At 50.9% G+C, this 24726-nt stretch overlaps 2 protein-coding genes across 7 annotated transcripts; one reads left to right on the forward strand and one right to left on the reverse strand.

Annotated features, from left to right (window-relative positions):
* The first annotated feature begins 6 nt into the window (after positions 1 to 6).
* Positions 7 to 5477, forward strand: MAD2L2 (MAD2 mitotic arrest deficient-like 2 (yeast)). Of its 2 annotated transcripts, XM_010849880.1 has the most exons (9): positions 7 to 23; positions 465 to 516; positions 614 to 732; positions 2331 to 2402; positions 2984 to 3084; positions 3865 to 3959; positions 4274 to 4347; positions 4804 to 4896; positions 5119 to 5477. In XM_010849880.1, exons 2-9 carry the CDS (start codon positions 477 to 479, stop codon positions 5158 to 5160), a joined length of 636 nt encoding a protein of 211 aa, XP_010848182.1. In that variant the 5' UTR covers positions 7 to 23; positions 465 to 476; the 3' UTR covers positions 5161 to 5477. The 2 variants fall into 2 exon arrangements, with proteins under 2 accessions (XP_010848182.1, XP_010848183.1); XM_010849881.1 differs by lacking the exon at positions 2331 to 2402.
* A 93-nt stretch (positions 5478 to 5570) lies between these two features.
* On the reverse strand, positions 5571 to 23649 carry FBXO6 (F-box protein 6). 5 transcript variants are annotated; one of them, XM_010849891.1, is made up of 8 exons: positions 23279 to 23649; positions 20357 to 20490; positions 13801 to 13986; positions 10069 to 10363; positions 7865 to 7991; positions 7254 to 7349; positions 6202 to 6337; positions 5571 to 5974 (listed from the first exon to the last, which is right to left on the reverse strand). In XM_010849891.1, the coding sequence occupies exons 4-8, from the start codon at positions 10331 to 10333 to the stop codon at positions 5801 to 5803; spliced, it is 798 nt and encodes a 265-aa protein (XP_010848193.1). In that variant the 5' UTR covers positions 10334 to 10363; positions 13801 to 13986; positions 20357 to 20490; positions 23279 to 23649; the 3' UTR covers positions 5571 to 5800. The 5 variants fall into 5 exon arrangements, with proteins under 5 accessions (XP_010848193.1, XP_010848191.1, XP_010848189.1 ...); XM_010849889.1 differs by lacking the exon at positions 23279 to 23649 and adding an exon at positions 23097 to 23253 and having other exon boundaries at positions 13801 to 14034; XM_010849887.1 differs by lacking the exon at positions 23279 to 23649 and adding an exon at positions 23097 to 23251.
* Positions 23650 to 24726: the final 1077 nt, after the last annotated feature.

A 24726-nucleotide genomic window follows, 5' to 3' on the forward strand; every position in this document is an offset into this window, starting at 1 on the left:
GCCGGGAATCGAGGCGGGAGCCGGTACGGGGAGAGAGGGGAGGGGCGGGATTCTCGCAGGGGAGGAATCTAGCCTCGCAGAGGGTGAAGTCCTAATTCCAGCCTAGTTTCGCTTTCCGCGTGTCCAGTTCTACGTTCCCGGCCCTGCGCATCCAGTTGTTCCCTCTGAGGCCGCTGCCGTGCCCTTTTATGCGGGCACAACTCTGGCCTTTCCTAGCGCCACAAGACTGCAGGCCGAAGCGGCCAGTGCACAGAGGCTGATCGCAGGCGTTAGGCTGCCTCCCAGCTCTAACACCTGCGTGGGGCGGGGGTGGTGGGGGGCGCTTTCCCAGCTGCTCTGGTTCTATGAGAAGGGACGGGCAGCCCTACCCGGTTTCCCTCCCAGGTCGAGGGGAGGGGTAGTGGGAGTGGGCGGGCCCTGCGGCTGCCTGGGCCTCTGGAACTAGCTCCTGCCCCACCCCCCAGGTGTCTGGAAGGATGACCACGCTCACGCGACAGGACCTCAACTTTGGTCAAGGTAGGGAGGCTGGACCTGGGGCAGGGGGCGAGGGAGGGCCAGGGCTAGTGGGCTCCCCCGCCCTCCACGAGCGCACCGGGTTCTGTCCCCCTCTCAGTGGTGGCCGATGTGCTCTGCGAGTTCCTGGAGGTGGCGGTGCACCTGATCCTCTACGTGCGTGAGGTCTACCCGGTGGGCATCTTCCAGAAGCGTAAGAAGTACAACGTGCCTGTCCAGGTGAGCCCCCACAGCCAGGTTGGGTGCACTGGGTCACCGCCGAATCACAGAGCGGATGGAGAGGGGATTTTTAACTCTCTTCCACCTTCAGGCTCAGCGCCCTCATTCCTCAGCGGCCTGACCTTGCCTTCTAGTTCACAGAAGCAGCTAATAGCTCCACAACCTCCCATCCCTCACTGCCATGGCATCTCCTTCCCTCCTCTCTGAACTGGGAATTCCCCTTGCCAGAAGTTAGGGACCAGCTCCTCTGATTAGAGTCCCCCTGCCCCGCCATCTTTGATTTTTAAAGGTCTCCTGAAGCTGATGAATGGTTAGTTTGGAGGGGATTCCTATAAACTCAGGCACCTTCTCTCTCCTCTCGTTTACCCTAATTGTAACAGTTTGTTTTAGGTTAAAAGGCACAGGAAGCAGTAAATACATGTGACTATATCATCAGCCTCTAGAAGTTCTTGCCCCTTAGAAAGCACTCAGTAAATATTAGAACAAATGACTGAACACTCTGAGACGGCAATGGCACCCAACTCCAGTACTTTTGCCTAGAAAATCCCACGGACCGAGGAGCCTGGTAGGCTGCAGTCCATGGGGTCGCTAGAGTCGGACACAACTGAGCGACTTCACTTTCATTTTTCACTTTCATGCATTGAAGAGGGAAATGGCAACCCACTCCAGTGTTCTTGCCTGGAGAATCCCAGGGACGGGGAAGCCTGGTGGGCTGCCGTCTATGGGGTCGCACAGAGTCGGACACGACTGAAGCGACTTAGCAGCAGCAGTAGCAGTGACTGAACACTGGAAGGTGGTGGAAGCTTAAAAGATATGGGTGGGGGTGGGGAACAAAAAACAACAAAAAGATGTATAGGGAGAATGAAAAACAAGAATCAGCACTGACTGAGTACCCACTGCGTAGCATGCTTCCCTGGTGGCTCAGTGGTAAAGAATCCACCTGCCAATGCAGGAGATCGGGGTTCAATCCCTGGGTCCAGAAAATCCCTGGAGAAGGAAATGGGAACCCACTCCAATATTCTTGCTTGGAGAAGTGCATGGATAGAGGAGCCTGGTGGGCTCCAGCCCATGGGGTTGCAAGAGTCAGACCCAACTTAACAACTAAACAACACTGTATACTAGGTACTTGTCTCACTTAATCCTCCCTTTTTCTTTTTAAATGAGATCTTCCACAGATGAAGTAAGCAAAGAGGAGTTAAGCCTGAGGCCACTCAGGTCCTTAGTTCCAGATTCTTAATGTTTGAAATGGATTAAATTCCTGAATCTCTTCTCTGGAAAAATGCCCGTATACCCAAACCTCCACAATTTAGAGACATCTTAGACTCTGGAGGAGCTCAGTGGCCTCGCATTAGGAACTCCTAATGCTGTATTAAATGCTGATGTTGGGACTGAATTCTTAGGATCTTCTAACTTCTTCCCCTCTGTGGATAGTTCAGTTCTTAGCCTCATGCTGGGTAGTCTGTTTCTTAGCGGGGAGCCCTAGGGAAGAGCTGGGCCTTTCTCCAAAGGCAGGCAGGGCCTTGGGCAGCTGGAGAGGGTGTCAGGGGTCCCCCCATCAGTGCTGCAACCTCACCAGCCATCGTGGGGGTTGTGTGTAGATGTCCTGTCACCCGGAGCTGAACCAGTATATCCAGGACACATTGCACTGCGTCAAGCCACTCCTGGAGAAGGTGAGAACACCAGGCCCCCAGCCTACCCTGCCTCCAGTGCCCCTCCATGCTCCAGGATGGGGCAATGCTGGGACACTTTCGGGTCCATATGACTAATAACACCCAGAAGCCTATTCCCTGCTCTCTGGAGACCACCCTTGCCCAGGGACAGGCCCCAGGGCATGTGGGTATGTTCAAGGCATGCTGGGCCTGGAGCCTTGGTTCCTGGAATTCGCTGAGTGGGACCTGCCTTGAGGGTTTTGGGTCGTTCTCCCAAGTTCCTTTCTCTCCCTCTGCCCCAAGTTCTGTCTGGGCTTGGCCCTTCAGGGATTCCTCCCTCTATCTGTTCTGCTCCCTGAGACATCCTAGCATCACAATGGGACCCAGCATCCTTTCCTCTCCGTGGGTACCACTGGGGTGCCTGCTCAACTTCTCAAACCTCTTTCTGGGATCCCAGGGACTCTGGGCCTGGAAGCTGAGCAGGACTGAGAGTGTCTTTCCCAACCTTCCCTGGGCAGGGAGCAGGTGGCAGGGAGTGGAGTGGGCGGGGGAAAGGGGAGGCAGGGACCCAGCTCTGGAGGAGGGGGTTCTTGTCCTTGCAGAATGACGTGGAGAAAGTGGTGGTAGTGATTTTGGACAAGGAGCACCGCCCAGTGGAGAAATTCGTCTTTGAAATCACCCAGCCCCCGCTGCTGTCCATCAGGTGCGCTGCCTTGCTCCCCATCCACAGGCTCCCTAGCAATACCCCTACTCTAACCCCTTTAAGGCAACCCCCGAATGCCTTGCTAAAGGCCCGCGAGGACACGTGGTGAGGTGTGCCACCCTAATGAGGCCTGTTAGTGGCCGAGGCACAGCTGGCCACCCAGCAGTCTCTGTGGACGTCACACAGGTTACACAGAAATCCCTCCTGTATCACACCTGGAAAATCACGGCATTGGCGAATGGCTGGTCCCAACCTCATTTTATAGATGCAGAAATCAATCAACTGTGTCCTGGTTCTCAGATGATCTTGACCTGGTCACCCAGAGCCAGGACACAGACCCAGTTTCCTGACTTCCCAGTCAAGCATCCAGTCCATAGTCAACTAGAAGTTGACCTTGGGTGGCTGTGTTGGGCTGGTCAGCTGCCAGCTTCCTGTGGTAAGGTCAGGGCACTAGAATCTGTCCCTACTTGCTGTGTGGCCTCAAGCAAGCCCTGTCCCTTCCTGGCCTGGTGTCCTGGTTCTTAGACTGGGTTGCACATTAGAACCACCTACTAGGGTTCCTTATGCTCACCACCAACCGGTTCTGACTTAATTAGCCTGGGACGGGACAAGGCTTTGGTTTTAAACTCCCCAGAGGATTTTAACCATGTGGAATCAAGTAGGCAGGCCCTCAGAAGCGCCAGGCCCTCTACGCCCAGGGCTGCTTCCAGGGTTGATTGCCTGCCAGAGGGAGGGGGGATGCCCATGTGCTGGGAGAACCTCCTCCTCTCTCCTTCCCAGCTCCGACTCCCTGCTGTCTCACGTGGAACAGCTGCTCCGAGCCTTCATCCTGAAGATCAGTGTGTGTGATGCTGTTCTGGACCACAACCCCCCAGGTGTGCTCGTCCCCACCCCTTCCCTGGGCATTTCCATGGCTCCGTGTTGGCCTGTGTCCTTGGGTCCCTGCTTGGCTGCACCAAGCCTCCTCTCTTCCTTCCTGCCTTGTAGAACCCCTCTTAAGAACCCTCCTACTTGAGGAGGCCTCCCTGATTGACTCCACCTGGGGTTAAGTCTCCCTGTTGAGTGTCTTGTCTGAGCACTGGGTTCACACTCTGTGGAGCTGCCGTGCCAGTTAGGCTGTGTGGGAAAAGGCTGTGTCCAGTGGCAGGCATGGGGTGGCCCAGGCTTGACCGAACTCTGGCCTTTTTAGGCTGTACCTTCACTGTCTTAGTGCACACGAGAGAAGCCGCCACTCGCAACATGGAGAAGATCCAGGTCATCAAGGTGAGAGATGGGACTGGTGTAGGATGGTGGGCAGGAGACAGTCGGGAGGCGCTGAGAATGAGAGTTCTGTGTCAGAAGGGGTGTTGCCTCAGCCGGGTACTCATCACACTGCTTATGGCAGCGCCTGGCATCAGTAGCTCTCCTGCATCAGCTCTGTGGTCACCACCTTGTCAGCGCCCCACCTGGGCACTCAGCGCTGAGAGGAGGGGAGCCTTGATCCAGTTTCCAAACTGGTGTTTGGGGCATGTTGAGTCACCGGGGCTCCCAGGCCAGCTCAGATCTACAGACTAGGCCTTTCTGGTGGGGGAACCTGGGACTCTGCACCACAGCAATTCTCTGGTGGCTCTGATGCTTCCTGATGTCTGAGGATGCCAGTTCTGGAAGGGGAGTGGGGAGCAAAGTGAAGATGGGCAATGAGCCAGCCCCCTGCTACCCTTCCCTTGGTCCCCTCCCCAGGACTTCCCCTGGATCCTGGCAGACGAGCAGGATGTCCACATGCACGACCCCCGACTGATACCTCTAAAGACCATGACATCAGACATCTTAAAGGTGAGCTGCTTGGGGCCCCTGTGCTGAGGCCTCACCAGATGGCTTGTGGACAAAGGCTCAGGGGAAACGACAGGGCATGCTTGGCATAAGGCTCCCAATCCTTTCTTCTCTTAACCCCTGGCAGTGGCCACACAGCCCCACCCTGGGCAGAGACCCCATGGGTTCCCCAAAGGAGGTGCCCTGGTTGTCTGTCTGACTATGGTGTCTATTCCTGTCTATCAGATGCAGCTCTACGTAGAAGAGCGGGCGCATAAAAGCAGCTGAGGGTGCACCTGCCCTCCCCAGTACCCCCCAGGAAAGCCACGACTGTCGGACTTTGGGGGCCCAGCCTTGGGCCGTGCTGCAGGGCCACCCTGATTCCAAGTGCTCTTATTGTCTCTGTGTATGGACCACCCCTGCCTCCAGCCCTGGGCTGCTCAGGCCTGGTTGCCTTCGTGGAGGAATCGCTCCCTTCTCCGCCAGGAGGGCAGGGAAGAATGCTGGGACCTCAGTTTCTCAGCCTTCTGGGATTTGGCCGGCCAATGCTGTCTGTCTCAAACACTGTGCTGTGAGTTGTTTCAATAAAGCGCTCCCAGGGCTGAGCCGCACTGTCACTATCTGGAGGGAAGGGGCTGCTTCTCTGCCCAAGTGCCAAGGACCTTGTAGCCCCACCCCTGGCCCCAGTCCCAGGCGAGTTCTGCTGAAAACGTTTATTACAACAAAAAGTCAGAGCTATGTGACAGTAAGCCCAGGTCAGGGCTGGGGCTGCCCCCTAACAGGCTCAGCTCTTGCCTGCAAGGGACCTTTGGCACTCGGCTAGCCCAGGCAGAGGACGGATGGATGGCTGTCAGAGGACAGTCAGAGATGGCTTATGGAGATGGAGTGTGGAGGGAAGGTGGGGTGCCTCCTCTGGCCCCGGCAAGGTCTAGGGCTGCGCCATGGCGTGGGGCGGGTTCCTGGTCACCCTGTGGCTGATGACAACGCTGCTGTTGGTGACACGGGGCCCATACCAGCCTGCCCAGAACTGGGTGTCCTTGCCCCCGTGCTGAAAGAAGATGTGGCGGACTCCTGGAGGGTAATCCGAGAAGGTGTGGGAAACCTGGGGGGAGGGGAGAGACAGCAATCACTAGGACTGGAGAAGTGATGATGGCTGAGCTGAGGAAGGGAAGGGTGGAGCCAGGTCCTGCAAGGGAGAGCCTCCCGGCCAGAAGGCAGGAGCTCCAGGCAGTGGACTGGGGCATTCTGGGCCCTGGGGCTGCCCCTGATTTCCTGCCATCCTGGCCTTGGGAGAAGCAGGTGGCAAGGGGCAAGCAGGTGAGGCCTCACCTCTGTCCACTTGGCATCGTTCCACTGGTGGATGTTCACGGGCGGGGGCTCGAAGGAGGCCAGGACGAGGTAGTCGGCCGAGGCCAATTGTACTCGGATCTGGTAGGTGCAGCCACAATCTGCTCTAGGGGCGAACCTGTGGGAAGGCGGGGCTCAGGACTAGGGACCCCAAGACAGGCGGCCCTGGAAGCAGGCAACCAGCAGGCCCATTAACTGGGGCCCCGAGTTTCATTGCCCTGCTCTGCCCATGAGGCCCAGGTGGCTGCAGTGCTCCCTGTGCCCCACTGTGCCCATTGGAGTACAGTCTGCTCTGGGCCTCAATGAGCCCATCTGAGAAAAGGGGCAACAACCTTCTTGGGTGTTCCAGTGGAGATTTCAATGTAATCTTTTTTTTTTCAACCTAAAAAGCAACAGGCTCTCTACAGAGATAAAGGCCTGGGCTGTCAGATGTGTGTCACCTGTACATTTTAATGGAGGTTTGGGAGGGAGGGCTTGTGTGATGGGGCTGACACAGAGCTCAGCCTCTGGTCAGCCCCACTGTATCCTCCGAAACCTCTGTAGCTCTGCACACCTCAAACCCCACCCTCTACCCTCAGAGTGGTGGGCCTGGTTGGCACTGGGGCTCAGCTTCTGCCCTGAGCCAGGCCAGAGTGTTGCAAAGCACTGGGCACAGAACAGGAGCTTGGGATAGAGTCGTGGGATGAACGGTTAAAGGGGCAGGGGCAGCAGACAGGCAAGGAGGCATGTGAGTATCTGTGAGGTCCAAGGAGGCTGGGTTCTGGTATCTTTTGCTCCCATGCCTGTTTGTGACAACACATCTGTAGGCCTCAGTCTCCCCATCTGTAAACTGGGGTTAAAATCTACTGGTGCAGGGCAGTGGTGGTGGTGGGAGGCAGGTGTTGAATGAGTAAGTGCTGGCTCTGTCAGCAGGAAGGAGGGCAGCCCGTGCCCCAGGACACTGCCGGGTTCAGCAGGCACTCCCTACAGGGGATCTCAGGAAGAAAAGAGGGAGGGCTGCAGAGTGTGGGACTCAGGTGGGGGCCCCCACTCACCAGTCCTTAACCACGATGTCCGGCCGGAACTTGTCCAGTAGCTCCTCCCAGTAGCCCTCAGCTTTGAGGTCTATTATCTGGGACTTGAGACACATGCTGGGGAGCAAAGGGAAAGGCATGTGTTTGCAGGCATGGCCTGGACCCAGGGGGGTAGTTCAAGGGACCCAGCAGTCCCCGCTCGATCACTGCGGGCCAGTCACTGCTGCTGTGGACTCTGGCTCCTGCTTCCTGGCAGTCCCGTGGGGAACATGCGGGGAGCCTGACCCACTTGTGTTGGGCTGCATCCATCCCAGTCCTTAGGCCCAGTCTCCCAGCACCCTAAGAAGGGCACCTGTAAACTCAGGTCCCTAGACTGGGGACAGCCTGTATCTCCCTTGACTTAGCCTCACCACCAAAACAGGCTCCCTGCCTCCTCAATCTGCTCTCCACCCCTGCTGTCTCTTAACGTGGCTGCTGAGTTGACTCCTGCTCTAGGCAGCAGTAGACCCTGAGCTGGTTTTGGGAACCCTCTCCCTGGAGCTTCATGGGCAGGCCCTCACTTAGGCCTTGGGATTTGGCAGGTGTCTGGACCCTCCTCCTTCCACACAGCTTCTCGACTCATTCTGTCTTACTCATAGGACGTGACAAAGTACTTCTTGACTTTGGAGTCAGGAAAGCCTGTGCCGTGTGCTCCGGGGAGGCTCTCCACCTTCCACTGGTCCCCTCCGTTGGAGTCGATTTTCCAGGATTTCATATCCTCTAGGAAAAAACAGAAGCCCCAGGGAGATCCCTTGTGTGAATGCTCAGTCTGGCCCTCTCCACTTGGTCTTGGGAGGCGGGGCAGGGGTTGGGGAGGCTCAGATCTCAAGGCATGCCCCCCACGCCACTTTGAAGCCACCCTGCAAAGACCCACCCCCCACTGCTCCACATTCCGACCTGTGCTCATCACATCAGCTCTGATCTGGGACCCTCCCCTCCCACTTTCCCACTTTGTTTCTGATCGGCTAAATTCCTGACGTGAAGCTGGTGGCAAAAAAAAAAAAAAAAGTATAAGCAGAAATTCTAAACCAAACTTTCCTCACTTCCGTATTGCCGGCGGGGCTCTGGGAAATACCCAAGTTTCAGTTCTCAAACCACTGAATGACGCAGGGCCCGTGAGGGTAATTCTGTTCTGAACGGTTAGAGGTGAGTTCATCCCACCTCAGACCACTTTCTGGCAGTCCCCCTGAAGTCAACGTCTGGGAGGTCAACTACGGAACTGAGATCCAAGGGGGGTTTGCTGGTGGGTGGTGGGAACCTGCTGCCCTGGGCAGGACGGAGGACTCGGGGTCTGGGCATCCTCTGGGTTGGTGCTGTGTAGTAACTGTGTATTTGCGGACAGGTTCCCCACCAGGTTGGCAGAGTAGGTTTGGAGGCATAAGGCTGTCCTTTCTGTCTCCCCCGAAAAAGTGATTCCTCTCCAGGCTTTCCAGAACAATCACCAGGGGAGCTTTTCCAAATTATTCCTTTGTTCCCTCTACTAGGACTTCCCTGGAGCTCATATGGTAAAGAATCTGCCTACAGTGCAGGAGACCTGGGTTCAATCCCTGGGTCAGGAAGATTCTCTGGAGAAGGGAATGGCAACCCACTCCAGTATTCTTGCCTGGAGAATCCCATGGACAGAGGAGCCTGGGGAGCTATAGTCCACAGGGTCGCAAAGAGTTGGACACGACTGAGCGACTAACACTACTACACTACTCCCTCTACTAGGAGCCCACATCTATTCCCCAGGTTCCCTGGGGGCCCCCCAGCAGAGAACCGGAAGAATTCAGAAATCCAGGAGCTGGGCTACTACCCAGGGCAGGCCCACTGGGAGAGCTGAGCAAGGCTGGGTGGCCAGCTCTGCAGGGCTGGATGAGCCAAGCTGGTGGCCTGGACCAGCTGGGCAGCTTCTGAGCAGAATTGGGGGCAGGCCAGGAGACTGAGTGGGGCGCTGTCTATGGGGCTGAGGAACTTTAGTAGTCAGGACCAGACTCCAGAAGCTGGGCAGTTCTAGATCTTTGGGCAAGACACTCATCTTGGGGGGGCCTCATACTCCCCATCTATAAAATGGACCCTGCCTTTTTTCTTTGGCTAACCTACATGATGCTCGTGAGAACAGAGAGAGAAAACAAACATGAAAAGGGTTCTAAGCATACAGACTAGGCCTCTTAATCAGTTGCTGCTATATCCCAGCAGGAAGCATGATGCCTGATATGAAATGAAGGTGCTAACAAAGGGGAAAAAAGTAAACAAACCCTGGCAAATATAAGAGAATGTAAGCAAAACTGGAGCCTCAAACCAGGTGATCGTAGTCACCTCTCAAAATTCGTCCTCTGTATCATGAGGTGACAGGAAGATAATGACTCAGACCAGGTACATAGCCAGCTTGCACATAGCCCTTAGGCAGCAAAGACTGAACTAGATGGGAAGGGGGGCCGGGTGTATGCTCATTCATTCAACCAATGTGTCCTGAGCACTTGCTATGTGGGCACAGGGTGCCAAGTGGCAAGATCTGTCAGGCCCCAGGAACTTGAAATTTGTAGCAGAGGGGAAAAAAAAAAACAAGAGATTGAGTAATTCTAGGTTATGATCAGTGCAATGAAAGAAGGAAATGGGGCGATGTGACAGAGGTGGGGGACACTGTTTTCAGATGCAGGATCAGGGCACATCTCTGAACTGAGATCTGATGGATGAGAAGGACCAAGGGAGCGTGAGTGTTGGGGCAGGGGGGTGAGGGAACAGTCCAGGTAGTGTGGGAACAGCAAGTGCAAAGGTCCTGAGATTCAGGAAAGGGAGGGAAGCAGCCCCTGCTCACCTTCGGCACACGGGTTGCGCAGCAGGTTCCTGCGGAGACTGCACAGAAAGTAGAAGACCTTCCAGTCGGACACAGGCTGGTCCCAGTCCTCGGTGACGTAGCCCTCCCGCAGGCACTTGCGCTTCCAGAGGGACACAAGGTCAATGAGGTCACGCCAGAGGCAGCATACGGGGCGGCAGTTCCGCAGCAGCTGGCGGGCGGGCACGTGCATGAACACCTCCAGCAGGATGTTCTCGGGCAGCTGGTTGATGCTGACCAGGGCCATGGTTGCGGGGGGTGAGGTGCACACACAGGCCTGTGGGGAGCAACACTGGTCATGAGCTCCGACCAGGAAGGTGGACCCCACAGATCCCCAGGAACCCAGGCCAGGAAACATCTGAGCCCCCTTCTAGTACACGGTGGGCTTCCCAGGTGGCTCAGTGGTAAAGAATCCACCTGCCAATGCAGGAAACGCAGGAGACATGGATTTGGGTCAGGAAGATCCCCCAGAGAAGGAAATGGCAACCCACTCCAATATTCTTGCCTGGGAAATCCCAGGGACAGAGGAGTCTGACGGGCTACAGTCTATGGGGTTGCAAACGGACATGACTTAGCGATTGAGTACACACATTATCGGAGAAGGCAATGGCAACCCACTCCAGTACTCTTGCCTGGAAAATCCCATGGACGGAGGGGCCTGGTGGGCTGCAGTCCATGGGGTCGCTAGGAGTCAGACACGACTGAGCAACTTCACTTTATTTTTTCACTTTCATGCATTGGAGAAGGAAATGGCAACCCACTCCAGTGTTCTTGCCTGGAGAATCCCAGGGATGGGGGAGCCTGGTGGGCTGCCGTCTATGGGGTCGCACAGAGTCGGATACCACGGAAGCGACTTAGCAGCACACACATTAGTATACGGTAGACCCTCACAATAAAGTGGTCACATGTTATGCACATTTGAAAGAGTGCAAAAATATTGATAAAGTCTTCAGGGACTAATTTTTTAAGAGGCTCCATCCCCCCATTAAAAATTAATGGCTTAATTTTTAGTTGGTGGGCCTGATGAACTGTAAGATTTTGCCAAGACCATGCTGTTGTCTGTAAGCTCTGCAAAAGGTTTCAGTGATATTTTAATGCTGTGAATTCACCGTTAGAATATAAAATCTTTATTGCATCCACAGACTAGCTCACAACTTAAGTAATGGGCTAGTCCCGAGATAACAAACTTCCTCTCCCCAAATTGTTCACTTTAGCCTGGAAAACGAATGTGATAAATATCCCCTTAAGGAGGTTCCCCACCCCACCCCCACCCCCGGACAGTTCTGGCTTGGGCTTCAGGTCACTCTGAAATGCCCAGAAACTGAAAAGCAGATTGAGGGTGAAGATATAAGATTGCTTGTGTTTTAGTTGTGGTCTTCAATGATTATCTGGGAAGATTGTTGTCTAATTGCTAAGTCATGTCCAACTCTTTGTGACCCCATGGACTGCAGCGCACCAGGCTTCCCTGTCCTGGGAAAGTAATCCCTCTCACTGCCCCAAATGGAGGTAGTAGCTCTCCTGACCTCAAAAGGGCTGGGAGGACTGAGTGGGCACAAGTAAAGCATTGAGCACAAGGCTGGTCGAGAAGTGCTCCACAGCATCATTAGCCCTTTTGTTCTAGTTTAGTTGCTTAGACATGTCTGACTCTCCTTTGTGACCCCGTGGACTATAGCCTGCCAGGTTCTGTCCATGGGATTCTCCACTCAAGAATATTGGAGTGGGTAGCCATTTCCTTCTCCAGAGGATCTTTCCGACCCAAGAATTGAACCCAGATCTCCTGCATTGCAGATTCTTTACCAATGAGTCACCAAGGAAGCCCTGAATTGCACAGGGGTTTGGGAAAATTAGAGTGGTGTCACCACCTTGGCCTGAATCTTGCCTGGGGGGGTCGTGGTTATCCAGCTGTCTAAGGGGATTCCCTCAGAGTGTGGGGTGGGGTGGGCCTGTAGCCACTATCACTCAGGCCTTATCTGCTTACGGTGGGGGGAGGGAATAGTCTCCTCCCACATGTAGGGACACTGGGGAGACTTCTCATTTTCCACTGTGACTTTGGCCAAAAAAGCAGTTGTTAACGTAAAACAATAAAACAGCCGGATACTTTACCAGCAAAAGAGATTTATTTGGGAGTGGCAAGGAACTGCTTCTCTGGTGGCTTGGACAGTAAACAATTTGCCTGCAATGTGGGAGACCCAAGTTCGATCCCTTGGTCGGGAAGATCCTCTGGAGGAGGGCATGGCAACCCACTCCAGTATTCTTGCCTGGAACAGTCCATGGACAGAGGAGCCTGGTGGGGTACAGTCCATGGAGTCACAAAGAGTCAGACACAACTGAGAGACTAACACTAACACTGGCAAAGAATTGCAATTTGGGACATACAACTGGTGAAACACTTGTAAATTTTCTTAAGCAAAGGAGAAAGTGAAGTGAAAGTCCCTCAGTCGTGTCAGACTGTGACCTCATGGACTATACAGTCCATGGAATTCTCCAGGCCAGAATACTGGAGTGGATAGCCATTCCCTTTTCCAGGGCATCGTCCCAACCCAGAACCCAGATCTCCTGCATTGCAGGCAGATTCTTTACCAGCTGAGCCACAAGGGAAGCCCAAGCAAAGGAGAGGGAATTCTTTTATAGAAGAGACATGGAAGTCAGGAGGGACAGTTATAAAGCTTGCTGGAGGAAACTGGGAGTTCCAAATATGGTGACTTTTCAATGGCTGAGTTGTGACAGTCTCCCATCGGCTAAGCTGTTGCCAGGAAAGGAGAAAAATTTTCTTCCCTCTGCTGGCGCTAGTAGCGTTACTTCCTGCTGGAGATCTGTATTGATTCTTCCTGTTGGGATGTGTATTGACTGTCAAGTACTCCCCTTTCTGTCCTCCCCAGTCCATTTCAATAAGGTTTCCCTTGATTAATTTTCACATTTCTCCCTTTTGATCAAGATCTTTCTCCAAGAGCATCCCTGATCAAGACTCAGGGTTTTTTGTTTTTTTAACTAGCATTCAATCACCTTTTGTCCCTGGATGCCAGGAAGGACCTTTCCTGAGTGTCTTGTCCTATGTCAGAGGGAAAGTGCACATATTGGACACCCACTGTGGTCACATTTAAGTATCAAGGGGGATGGGTGGCCAGGAGGAGACCTCTCAGGAATTTCCTATCTAAAAGTCTGTATCTTATAAGAGTGAATACAGCAATTTGTTGCTATGTCACTTCAGTTGTGTCCAACTCTTGTGATCCTATGGACTGTAGCCCACAAGGCTCCTCTGTCCATGGGATTCTCCTGGCAAGAATACTAGAGTGGGTTGCCCTGCCCTCCTCCAGGGGATCCTCCCCACCCAGGGATTGAACCCGAATCTCTTTTGTCTCCTGCATTGGCAGGTGAGTTCTTTACCACTAGTGCCAACTGGGAAGCAAAGTTATGCTCAAAACGGAAGGAATTAACAAGAACTTTGGAATGACACAGTGTAGGAATAAACATGGAGTAATTAGACAGTATTGTTATCTCCAAGAAAATCTTTGGAATCAGATGTTTCATCAGTGGTACAGATTATAGGTTGCAAATGTAGAGACTCAATTGGCTAAGAATCCAGGGTCAGTTTTATAGTCTAGATGAAAGACAGTCACATCTGTGAATATTGAACCTTCTAACAGGCCTTGTCTAGACATCTGGGGCAAGCCGCCTCATTGCATGTCATCTGCTTCAATTCCAGGAAATCTTTACCTTCAGGTCACCAGATGGTGTGCAGGTCCAGTCAGGGTCTGGTGCTTTCTTTAGATGTGTCACATGAATCCAAGAGTCTCTTCTCTGGAGTCTGGCAGCACAAGGGGAGGTTAGCAGCAGCTGGGGCCTTTCCAGGAAGGCTGAAGAGAGTCCTTCTTGAGGTGTCTTTTCCAATAGATGAAATCTCTAGGTTGAAAGGTGTGATACTTAAGGTCTTCATCTCCCAAGAGCACACTATGAAGAAGATTTTATAATAAAGGCTTAATTGCTTCCATTAAAAATAACAATGCTCTGGTAGAGCAATGTTCTTCATAGTAGCTCAGCTGGTAAAGAATCTGCAGGCAATGCAGGAGACCCTGGTTCGATTCCTGGGTTGAGAAGATCCCCTGAAGAAGGGATAGGCTACCCACTCCAGTATTCTTGGGCTTCCCTGGTGGCTCAGCTGCTAAAGAATCTGCCTGCAGTGCAGGGGACCTGGGTTTGATCCCTGAGTTGGGAAGATCCCCTCAATGAAGGCATGGCAACCCACTCCAGTATTCCAGTAGCTGATGTACTTAGATTTTTGTTTTTCTGAGCTCCTCGGGCAGCTCAAATGGTAAAGAATCTGCCTTCAGTGCAGGAGACCTGCATTCGATCCTTGGGTCGGGAAGATCCCCTGGAGAAGGAAATGGCAACCCACACTAGTATTCTTGCCTGGAGAATCCCATGGACAGAGGAGCCTATCGAGCTGTAGTTGATGGGGTTGCAAAGAGTCGGACACAACTGAGTGACTAACACACACAATATTAAAATATATCTCTTTTTATCAGCTGTGGGGACTTGCACAGTGACTCAGTGGTAAATGGGAGACGGAGGATTGATCCCTGGGTTGGGAAGATCCCCTGGAGGAGGGAATGGCAACCCACTCCAGGATTCTTGCCTGGAAAATCCTAAGGACAGGAGAACCTGGCAGGCTATAGTCCAGGGGGTCACATGTTATCTCAAAGTCATAGGCTGCTCCAAAGGCATACTGTCAGTATAAATGTAAGCAGTTTTGCCTTGGCTAAACTTTGAAGCCTCCATGAGAACATATAGTTCAACCTGTAGGGTAATTGAGCCATAGGTAAAGATGTTCCAAGGGGATCAAACCAGTCAATCCTAAAGGAAATCAACCCTGAATATTCCCTGGAAGGACTGATGCTGAAGCTCCAGTACTTTGGCCACCTAATGCAAAGACCCTGTTGCTGGGAAAGATTGGGGGCAGGAGGAGAAGAGGGCAAGAGAGGATGAGATGGTTGGATCGCATCACTGACTCAATGGACATGTGTTTGAGCAAACTCTGGGAGACAGTGAAAGACAGGGAAGCCTGGCATACTGTAGTCCATGGGGTGACAAAAAGTCAGACAGGATTTAGCCAGTGAACAATGAACAAAGGTGTTGCTTCAACAATATCAAAAGGAGTTGTAATAGCATACACAGCACAGTATTTACCATTTTCTCCCTTTAAATAAGGACCATCAGTAAACCATGAAAAATCTGCAGTGATTAGAGGTATCTCCTCTAAATGATTATGTGGAGTCAAAGAGTGACCTGTGAGGGTCAGGTAGTGCAGAGGTTTCGTGGTGAAGGAGGGGAGAAGAGCAGCTGGGCTGAAGTTAGTAAATGTGAAAGGGTTATGTGGGGAGCAGTCAGCAAAAGGATTTCATACGAGGTGAGGCAACTGACTGAAAAGTGTTGAGTGGATGAGAATTCAGGAGGGCTTCCACTACCTGGGGTACAAACGTAGTTGAATGGAATCCCATGGTTATCTCTTCAGTGGCCTTAAGCAGAGGGCAGTGGCAGGAATGGCTGAGACATGGGTGGAGGTCGGGGGGAGGTATTCCTGCACCGCAGGGTCCAGCTGTTGGCTACAAAACCCTGCAGGTCGATGATGGTCCCCATGTTTTTGGGTGAGTGGTCTGAGGACAGTCCCTGCCTTCTCATACACAAAGAGGAAAATGGGAAGCTGGTGATTAGGATGTTCAAGTGCAGGTGGTCTCATTAAGATTTTCTTTAAGTCTTCAAAAGCTGTATCATCTTGACCTGTCCAATTAACAGAGTCAACTTTACCGGTTTTTAATAAATCACGTAAGGGCTGAGCCATAGAGAGAAATTTGGAATCTGATTTCAATAGTAACTAGAGAGCTCAGAAAGCCTCATAACTGGTGCTTAGTTTTTGATTTGGGGAAGTTTAGGATGTCATGGAGCCTGTTGTGCAAGTGTAAGTCACTTCAGTCTTGTTTGACTCTTCGTAACTCTATGGGCTGTAGCCTGCCAAGCTCCTCTGTCCATGGGAAGAATACTGGAGTGGGTTGCCATGCCCTCCTCCAGGGGACCTTCTCAACCCAGGGATGGAACTTCACATCTCTTCCATCTCCTGCATTTGCAGGTGGGTTCTTTATCAGCAGTGCCACCTAGGAAGCCATTATGGAGCCTATCTGGATCTAAACATAGTCCCTGTTCTGAGATCAAGTGATCTAGATATCAAAGCTGAAATTGAGCAAAGTGCAGTTTTTCTTTGGAGACTTTATGTTTCAAAGTTTTAGCAAGTGAATGCTGTCTTCCTGTGAGGAGGTTTGAGAAGGAGAGCACAAGAGCAAGTCATCTATGTATTTAAACAAAGCAGAATCTGTAGAAAACTTTATATCATCTAAATCAGCTTTGAAGAAATGTGAAAAGTAAGGACTTTCTGTGAAACCCTGGGGCATCACTGTACAGGTGTACTGTTGTCCATTCCAGGTGAAGGCAAAAAGATTACTGGTTAGTTTTATCAACTGGAGTACTGAAAAATACATGCATAGATCAATCGCAGTGAAAAACTTGCTTCCACAGGGAACAGACGTCAGTAGCATGTGGGGGTTAGGAATAACTGGGTGTTGAGAGATAGCAGTGTTTGATGCTTGGAGGTCCTGGACAAGCCATCTTCAGCACCTGGGTTTTACCCCTCGGGTAAAATAGGGGTATTACAGGGACTATTGCAATGGATAATGAGACCATGAGCCTTGAAATCTTCTATTATGGGCTTTACACCTTGAAGGGCTTTTTTACTTATAGACTATTGATTAATTCTGGAGAGTTTAGAGGGATCTATTTGAATCTTAATGGAGGTACACTGTGAATTTTGCCAGTATCAGTTTGAGATTTGGCCCTTAAGGAGGGTGGTAGTTGATTGATCAGGGACAAACAATTGGTATTTTCAGAATCAGCCCCTGTAGTGTTAGACACAGAACAAATAAAAGATATCAAAAGGTCTTTTCATTTACCTGGCTGGCTATTTTGATGGCTAGTGTCAAATTCTAGAATTATTTCCACCTTTTGGGAGGAAGAAATTCTGGTATAATACTCTTCCAAGAAGCCTTAACCTAATAATGAATGGAGTTGGAGGAGCTAAGAGAATGGGTGTGTATCTCTCAAAAGGCCCAAACAAAAGGGAGAAGGCTTGGAGACAGGAGCCTGATGAAGGTTATTAGAGATCCCCTATCTGAACTGTATTAGTTCTCTGCAGTGGGGCTGAGCTCCAAGAGTGTGGCTCTGCTCTCAGTAAGGACAGAAATTCCTTCCTAATCTGGAGAGATGTTTCTTTTTTTTTTTTTTTTTAATTTAGATTTATTTAATTGGAGGCTAATTACTTTACAATATTGTATTGGTTTTGCCATACATCAACATGAATCCGCCACGGGTGTACATGTGTTCCCAATCCTGAACCCCACTCCCACCTCCCTCCCCATACCATCCCTCTGGGTCATCCCAGTGCACCAGCCCCAAGCATCCTGTATCCTGCATTGAACCTGGACTGGTGATTCGTTTCTTATCATGTTTCAATGCTATTCTCCCAAATCAACCCACCCTCTCCCTCTCCCACAGAGTCCAAAAGACTGTTCTATACATCTGTGTCTCGCATTTTGCTGTCTCGCATACAGGGTTATCGTTACCATCTTTCTAAATTCCATATATATGTGTTAGCATACTGTATTGGTGTTTTTCTTTCTGGCTTACTTCACTCAGTATAATAGGCTCCAGTTTCATCCACCTCATTAGAACTGATTCATTAGAACTGATTCAAATGTATTCTTTTTAATGGCTGAGTAATACTCCATTGTGTATATGTACCACAGCTTTCTTATCCATTCATCTGCTGATGGACATCTAGGTTGCTTCCATGTCCTGGCTATTATAAACAGTGCTGTGATGAACATTGGGGTACACGTGTCTCTATCAATTCTGGTTTCCTCAGTGTGTATGCCCAGCAGTGAGATTGTCGAGCTGATCAACAGGGAGGATTGGGAAAAGCCCCTGTAGTTCTTGGAGCCCTCTCACTGGGCATTAGAAGGATACTGGAAAGGCTGACGAGAGACGTGATGAGAAGACTGAAAGCTCCTGAAATGCTTAAATGGGTAAAAATCTTTTTTCTGATACTCTGATTCTCTGCAATACCAGAAACTAGAAGGTTTTGGATCTGTTTAGGGACCTTCACTTGCTGGAGCTGAAGATTAAGAATTTTAGAGGCCTTTCTTTCTGGTGGCTCATTTAGGAAGCAAGTAATCTGATTTACCAAATGAATCTAAGAGTGGACACAGTTTCCCATTCCATTCTCATGCTTTTAACTAAAATAAAAAGATCCCAGTCCAGTCCATTAATAAACATGGAAGTAACAGTTACCCAAGGGGACTCAACATCTGAAGGAAGTTGAATATTTCTTTTAAAATAACCTGAAATCATACAAATGCTCAGAGATTGCTTTTTCTCTCCAGAGCACCAGAAATGCTTCTAATGGGCAGTCACTGTTTAAAAACAACTGGGCTATATGATGATCTTTTACTTGTATCTAGTTTGTTTCACTTTTTCTATTTCATATTCAGTGTTCCCATTTCATCTAGTTTATGTTCTCCAATATCTCCATCTCTTTTTTTTTGATGTTCTTTCTCAAGCCTTTATCAAGTGTAGTAGAAAAGCTTTTGTATACATATACAAATATGTATTATATATACTTTAGAAAACTTACACATTTTTGCCCAACTGAAAAATTTATGACATTTTGATTCCACTTGTTTGACTTAGTATGAATAGAATGCTAGATTTTTAATTAAAAAATAGATAAGCAACAAAGGTTTACTATGTAGCATAGTGAACTATAGTCAATATCTTGTAATAACACATGATGGAAAATAATTTCAAAAATAATATGTGTATTTGTATCACTGAACAACCTTGTTGTGCACCTGAAACACTGTAAGTCAACTATATGTCAATAAAATACATATATTTTAAAAAATTAACCTTAGGTCGGTTAGACTAATCATGAACAGAATAATCATCAGATTTTTGTGTGTAAGGCTGCATCTCGTTCCAGTCAACAGGCTTAGGAAAAGCTACTGTCATTGCTCAGTGGAGGTTTTCAATGAGTGTTCTAGCCTCTTGCCAAAAGGTAGGGTTTTGCTCTACTAAAACCCTTCCAGAATGTTCCCATGGGGCTACTTTCATCCAGTGCTTACTTGACACTCACCAACAAGCACATGGATTGATATCAATCTGAGAAACCAGACTGGCAGGTTTGAAAAACTGTATTAAAATCTCCAGCAAACCTATGGGGGATCCTCTGTTACTTTAGGAAACGCTTTAACTATGGCTCACAATTGGTCCAGGGAACATAGGTAATCTGGGATTTATTTCAATCCTCAGAAGATTGACTTTAAGGAGCATGTTCCGATAGGTTCAGAGCAAGGGAGCATTGGGGAGCCAGCATCCACAGACGAAGAAGAGAGGACAGGGGAAAAAAGGCCTCAGAAACTGTTTTGTCTTTAATGTTTGCCTCAGTTACTTTGAACAATTTTAAGAAAGGAAATCTGGGGAGTTCAAAAGTTTCCTACGTTGGTCACTGATGTTCTAAATTACATCTGTTTCAGTTGGTCCATTTAGTTAAAAATGCTTACAAGGAGAGACAGTAGGTTTTTTTTTTCTTTTAACATAAAATTGCCTCAGGTCCCTGAAAAGGGGAGCACCGTCAAAACATTTTTGTATAACTAGGATCCCATTTTTCAGGGCTTTTTCTCTGGAGCAAAAGAATCATTCTTAAACAGCCCCCAGGCCAAATATCAGCACAGTTTCAATAGGAAAAGCCTGGTTCTAAAAGTAGTTGGACTGGAAGCTAGCACAGTTAGGAACAGTCTGATTTCAACATGGAGTGAGGCCTAAGGGCTAACTAAGTATGCACAGACAAACAAGGCCTTAATAAAAAAGGATGGCACCTTCAAACTGATTCCAAATAAAGCCTGTGTGTTAGTCAATCAGTTGTGTCCAACTCTGCTACCGCATGGACTGTAGCCCGCCACACTCCTCTGTCCATAGGGATTTTCCAGGCAAGAATACTGGAGTGGGTTGCCATTTTCTTCTCCAGGGGGTCTTCCTGACCTGGGGATCGAACCCGGGGCTCCTGCATTACAGGCGGATGCTTTACTGTCTGAAACTACTAGGGAAGCCCCCAAATAAAGCCTGGAGAGCTGCAGAAAGAGCAGAGCTCGGATCCAGGAGGAAAACTTACCCTCAAACTGCCAGGCTGGCAAGAAAGTAGTGAGCCCAGTGGGTTCCTTGAGTTGCGGCACTTGTTTGCTCACCAGCCTTGGAGTTGTTGGAAGATCTTCTCTGGATCTCCGTGAAACCTCCGTGTAAGTTAACCTAAAACAGTAAAATGGTCACTTTTTTTACTAGCAAAACCGGTTTATTTTGGAGCAGCAAAGAACTGCAATTCAGGCTATGCAACTTCAGCAAGCTACTTACAAGTCATACTCCGGTAAAGGAGAAGGGACTCTTTTTATAGAGGAGAAGGGAAAGTTGGGTGGGGCTGTTATAAACAAAAAAATTCACTGGAAGATACTAGGAGTTGGAAGCATAATGGCTTGCCATTGGTTGAGTTGTTAGTCTCTCACTGGCTGAGCTGTTGCCAAACAAGGAGAAGATCTTTTTTGCTTTCTGTTTGCAGCAGTATTGTCACTTTCTGCCAGAAATGCCCAGTATGCCTCTTGATGCTGGGATTGTACTATCAGTTTCCCTTTATTAATTTTCACACTGTTCACAGTCTTCTCAACACATTCATCCCATAAAAAATGAGGGTGGGCACACTGGCACCTGCCCAGGAAGAAGCATTTTACTAATCCTAGAGGAAAAAAAAAAAATCGGAAAAGGTGATGGCACCCACTCCAGTACTCTTGGCTGGAAAATCCCATGGGCGGAGGAGCCTGGTGGGCTACAGTCCATGGGGTCCCTGAGAGTCGGACATGGCTGATCGACTTCACTTTCACTTTTCACTTTCATGCATTGGAGAAGGAAATGGCAACCCACTCCAGTGTTCTTGCCTGGAGAATCCCAGGGACAGGGGAGCCTGGTGGGCTGCCGTCTATGGGGTTGCACAGTCGGACACAACTAAAGCGACTTAGCAGCAGCAGAGAAAAAAATAAACAGATAAATAAAGTACTTTTCCCCGGGTCGAGAAGATCCCCTGGAGTAGGAAATGGCAACCCACTCCAGTATTCTTGCTTGGTAAATCCCATGGACAGGAGCCTGGTGGGCTATAGTCCATGGGGTCACAAAGAGGTGGACATAACTTAGTGACTAAACCACCACCACCACCACCACCACAAGGTACATGTAGCTCCTGCAAGGACTCACCTTCTCTCTGCTTCCTCCTCCCTCTGGGAAGGCAAAGAGTCCTCCTGACCTAGCCCCTGTCCTGCGGGGCCACTCCCTAGACCTCTACCCTAGTTTCCTGTTGAGACTCTGGCCTCGAGCCTGGCTCCTATGGTCCCTTGGTCCTTTGGGCAATGATGGAAAAATACTCCTTGTGGCCAGGTCTCCCCATTTTTCAGGAGAAATTTTAAACATTTTTTTTTAAACATGAAATCTGTCGATTTTTAAAAGTTGGTAACTTCTAAAAGCATTGTCTAGGCCAAATAAAAGTCTCTGGGCTTAAAGTTCAGTTCAGTCGCTCAGTCGTGTCCGACTCTTTGCAACCCCATGAACCACAGCATGCCAGGCCTCCCTGTCCATCACCAATTCCTGGAGTTTACTCAGACTCATGTCCATTGAGTCAGTGATGCCATCCAACCATCTCATCCTCTGTTGTCCCCTTCTGCTCCCGCCCTCAATCTTTCCCAGCATCAGGGTCTTTTCAAATCAGTCAGCTCTTCGCATCAGGTGGCCAAAGTATTGGAGTTTCAGCTTCAACATCAGTCCTTCCAATGAACATCCAGGACTGATCTCCTTTAGGATGGACTGGTTGTATCTCCAAGTTAGAAGTGTCTTAACCTGTAGTCCAAAGTCTGGTCCCATGATATTGGGCTTCCCAGGTGGCTCAGACAGTAAAGAATCTGCCTGCAATGTAGGAGACCCAGGTTTCATTCCTGGGTCAGGAAGATCCCTGAAGAAGGAAATGGCAACCCACTCCAGTATTCTTGCCTGGAGAATCCCATGGACAGAGGAGACTGGTGGGCTACAGTCCGTGGGGTTGCAAAGAGTTGGACATGACTGAGCGACTAACATCAGGTGGCATTAGCGGTAAAGAACCTGCCTGCCAAAGCAGGAGACATAAAAGACGCGGGTTCGATCCCTGGGTCGAGAAGATCCCCTGAGGGAGGGTATGGCAACCCATGTTATTACTGAACCCCATTCCCAAAGCCTGACTGCAGAGGGGGTAGCGGGGGGTGGGGGGTGGGTGAAGGTCATCCTGGGGCACTCTTTAAGTGGAAACGTCTACATCAGCGCTAGGAGGCAGCCTCTCGGACCTACTGGGCTTCCTGCGTACCAGTCCAGAAGCCACGCACTAGCCTTTTCTCCATTGACTCTCCCCAGAACCCCTTGAGACCCTGTTACTAAGTCCATTTCCGAGAGCGGAAGCTGAGGCTTGGGTAAGTTTGGCCTCGTCCCAGGCCCCGCGGGCGTGACGGTGACCAGAGTCCCTAGACTGTCTCCTGGCCAGGGTGCTGCTCTGGAGGTGAGGCGGCAATGGCCCCGGAAGCCTAGGATGCTCCGGGACAGCCAGGTGGGGAGGCGAGGGATTACGCGCCACGGCGACCAGACCCCGGAGATTGGCTCCGCCCCCGCCACGCCCCGCCACGCCCGGAAGGGGCTCCCTCCGTCTCTCTCCGCCGGCCGCGGGTGTCGGCCCGCCAGTGACGTTGTTCTCGGGTTCGGTCAACATTGGGATACCCAGAGACCCGCAGCGCCTGACATCCAAGCCCCATCCCGCGCCTGTCGCCCCCCTACCCGTCCCCCGGCTGGGCTGAGACCTGGGCACTGGAAGGAGCGCTCCGCGGGACCGGAGCTCGGTATCGGCCTGGAGCCTGCGGCCTCCTAGGTGCCGTGCGCTCTCGCCCCGCCCCGCGCCTGCGTCACCGCGCCGCGCTCCGGCCGCCTCCCTCTGGGCCGCTCCTCGACCTCGCCAACCCAGCGCCGGAACCCCTTCACCCACCGTGTGCCAGGGAGTCTGGGGCCGCGTCAGGGGAGCTCCAGGCCTCAAGCGTTCCCTTCTAGGCGGCGGGCGGCTCAGCGGCGGGGACTGACCTTCTCTCCTCCTTCCGGGGAAGCCTCCTGACCCAGCTCCTCCCCTCTGGGGCCACTCCTTAGACAACTACCCGGGATCCCTGGACTCCGGGAGCGAAGTGGGTCTGGAGGGAGACTGCTGAAACTCTGGCCTTGAGCTTGGCTCCTACCATCTCTCGGGTAGCCCTCAATTAACTCAAAGGTAATCCACTCTGTGTTTTTTTGTTAAGATTAAGTTAATTCTTTTCTCTATTCAGGGCTTCCCTTGTGGCTCAGCTGGTAAAGAATCCGCCTGTAATGTGGGAGACCTGGGTTTGAAACCTGGGTTGGGAAGATCCCCTGGAGAAGGGAAAGGCTAGCCACTCCAGTATTCTGGTCTAGAGAATTCCATGGACTGTATAGTTCATGGGGTCGCAAAGAGTCGGACACGACTGAGCAACTTTCACTTTCTCTATTCAATAAATAATTAGCACCTACTTCAGGGGCTTCCCATGTGGCTCAGTGGTAAGGAATCCTCCTGCCGAGCTGGAGACCTGGGTTAAATCCCTGGGTTGGGAAGATCCCCTGAAGGAGGGCATGGCAGCCCACTCCAGTATTCTTGCCTGGGAAATCCCATGGACAGAGGAGCCCAGGGGCTGCAGTGCATAGGGTCTCAAGAGTCGGACATGACTGAGCAACTGAAGAACACCACTTCAGGCAATCACAAAGGGTCATAAAGGCCCGCACTGCCCAGGGGTGCCTGATCCAGGCTAGGCTGTTAACTCAGGGCTGTGTCTCCTCCAAGACAGAGTGTCCTTTGCTGACTTGCCCTACAGTTAAGTGGGTGGTGGTTCTGAGACAGGCTGGGTGGGACCAGGGACTCTTTGCTGCAGGGCTTGCACCTGCTCAGAAGTCCCCTTGAGCAACAAAATACAAAGAAACTATAAGGCACTGAAAATAACTGCCTGCACACTAAGTTGGGGGAAATTATGGACTAGATACAAAAGACCAAAAATCCAGTTGTCACTTCTGAAAAGCTGGGAGCAAAAGCAAATACTACAGATGCCCCCTCGCACACATCACCAAAGGGGTGGGCAAATTACCTAGGCCACCCCTCCAGCCGAAGCCCTGGACACACCCCTAACAACCCTACCGTCACCCTATGGAAGGAACCAGCTCACCGAGCTGAGTCCCCCCACCCCCACACCTGCTCCCACCCCTGCACTCCTGGAGCTAGCCAGGGAGCAAGGAAACCTGTTATTTGATTTCTTTCCCTCCAACTCTAGTGGAGGTCCCAGTAAAGGCTTATTTGAACTTCTTATCTGGCATCTTATCAATTTCTGTTGATAAGGAGAGTGAAAACCCTGGTCAGTAACAGTCCCTGCCCTGGTTGAGGCC

This window comes from Bison bison, unplaced genomic scaffold (genome assembly GCF_000754665.1).
Source record: "Bison bison bison isolate TAMUID 2011002044 unplaced genomic scaffold, Bison_UMD1.0 scf7180017864289, whole genome shotgun sequence".
NCBI classification, from domain to species: domain Eukaryota; kingdom Metazoa; phylum Chordata; class Mammalia; order Artiodactyla; family Bovidae; genus Bison; species Bison bison.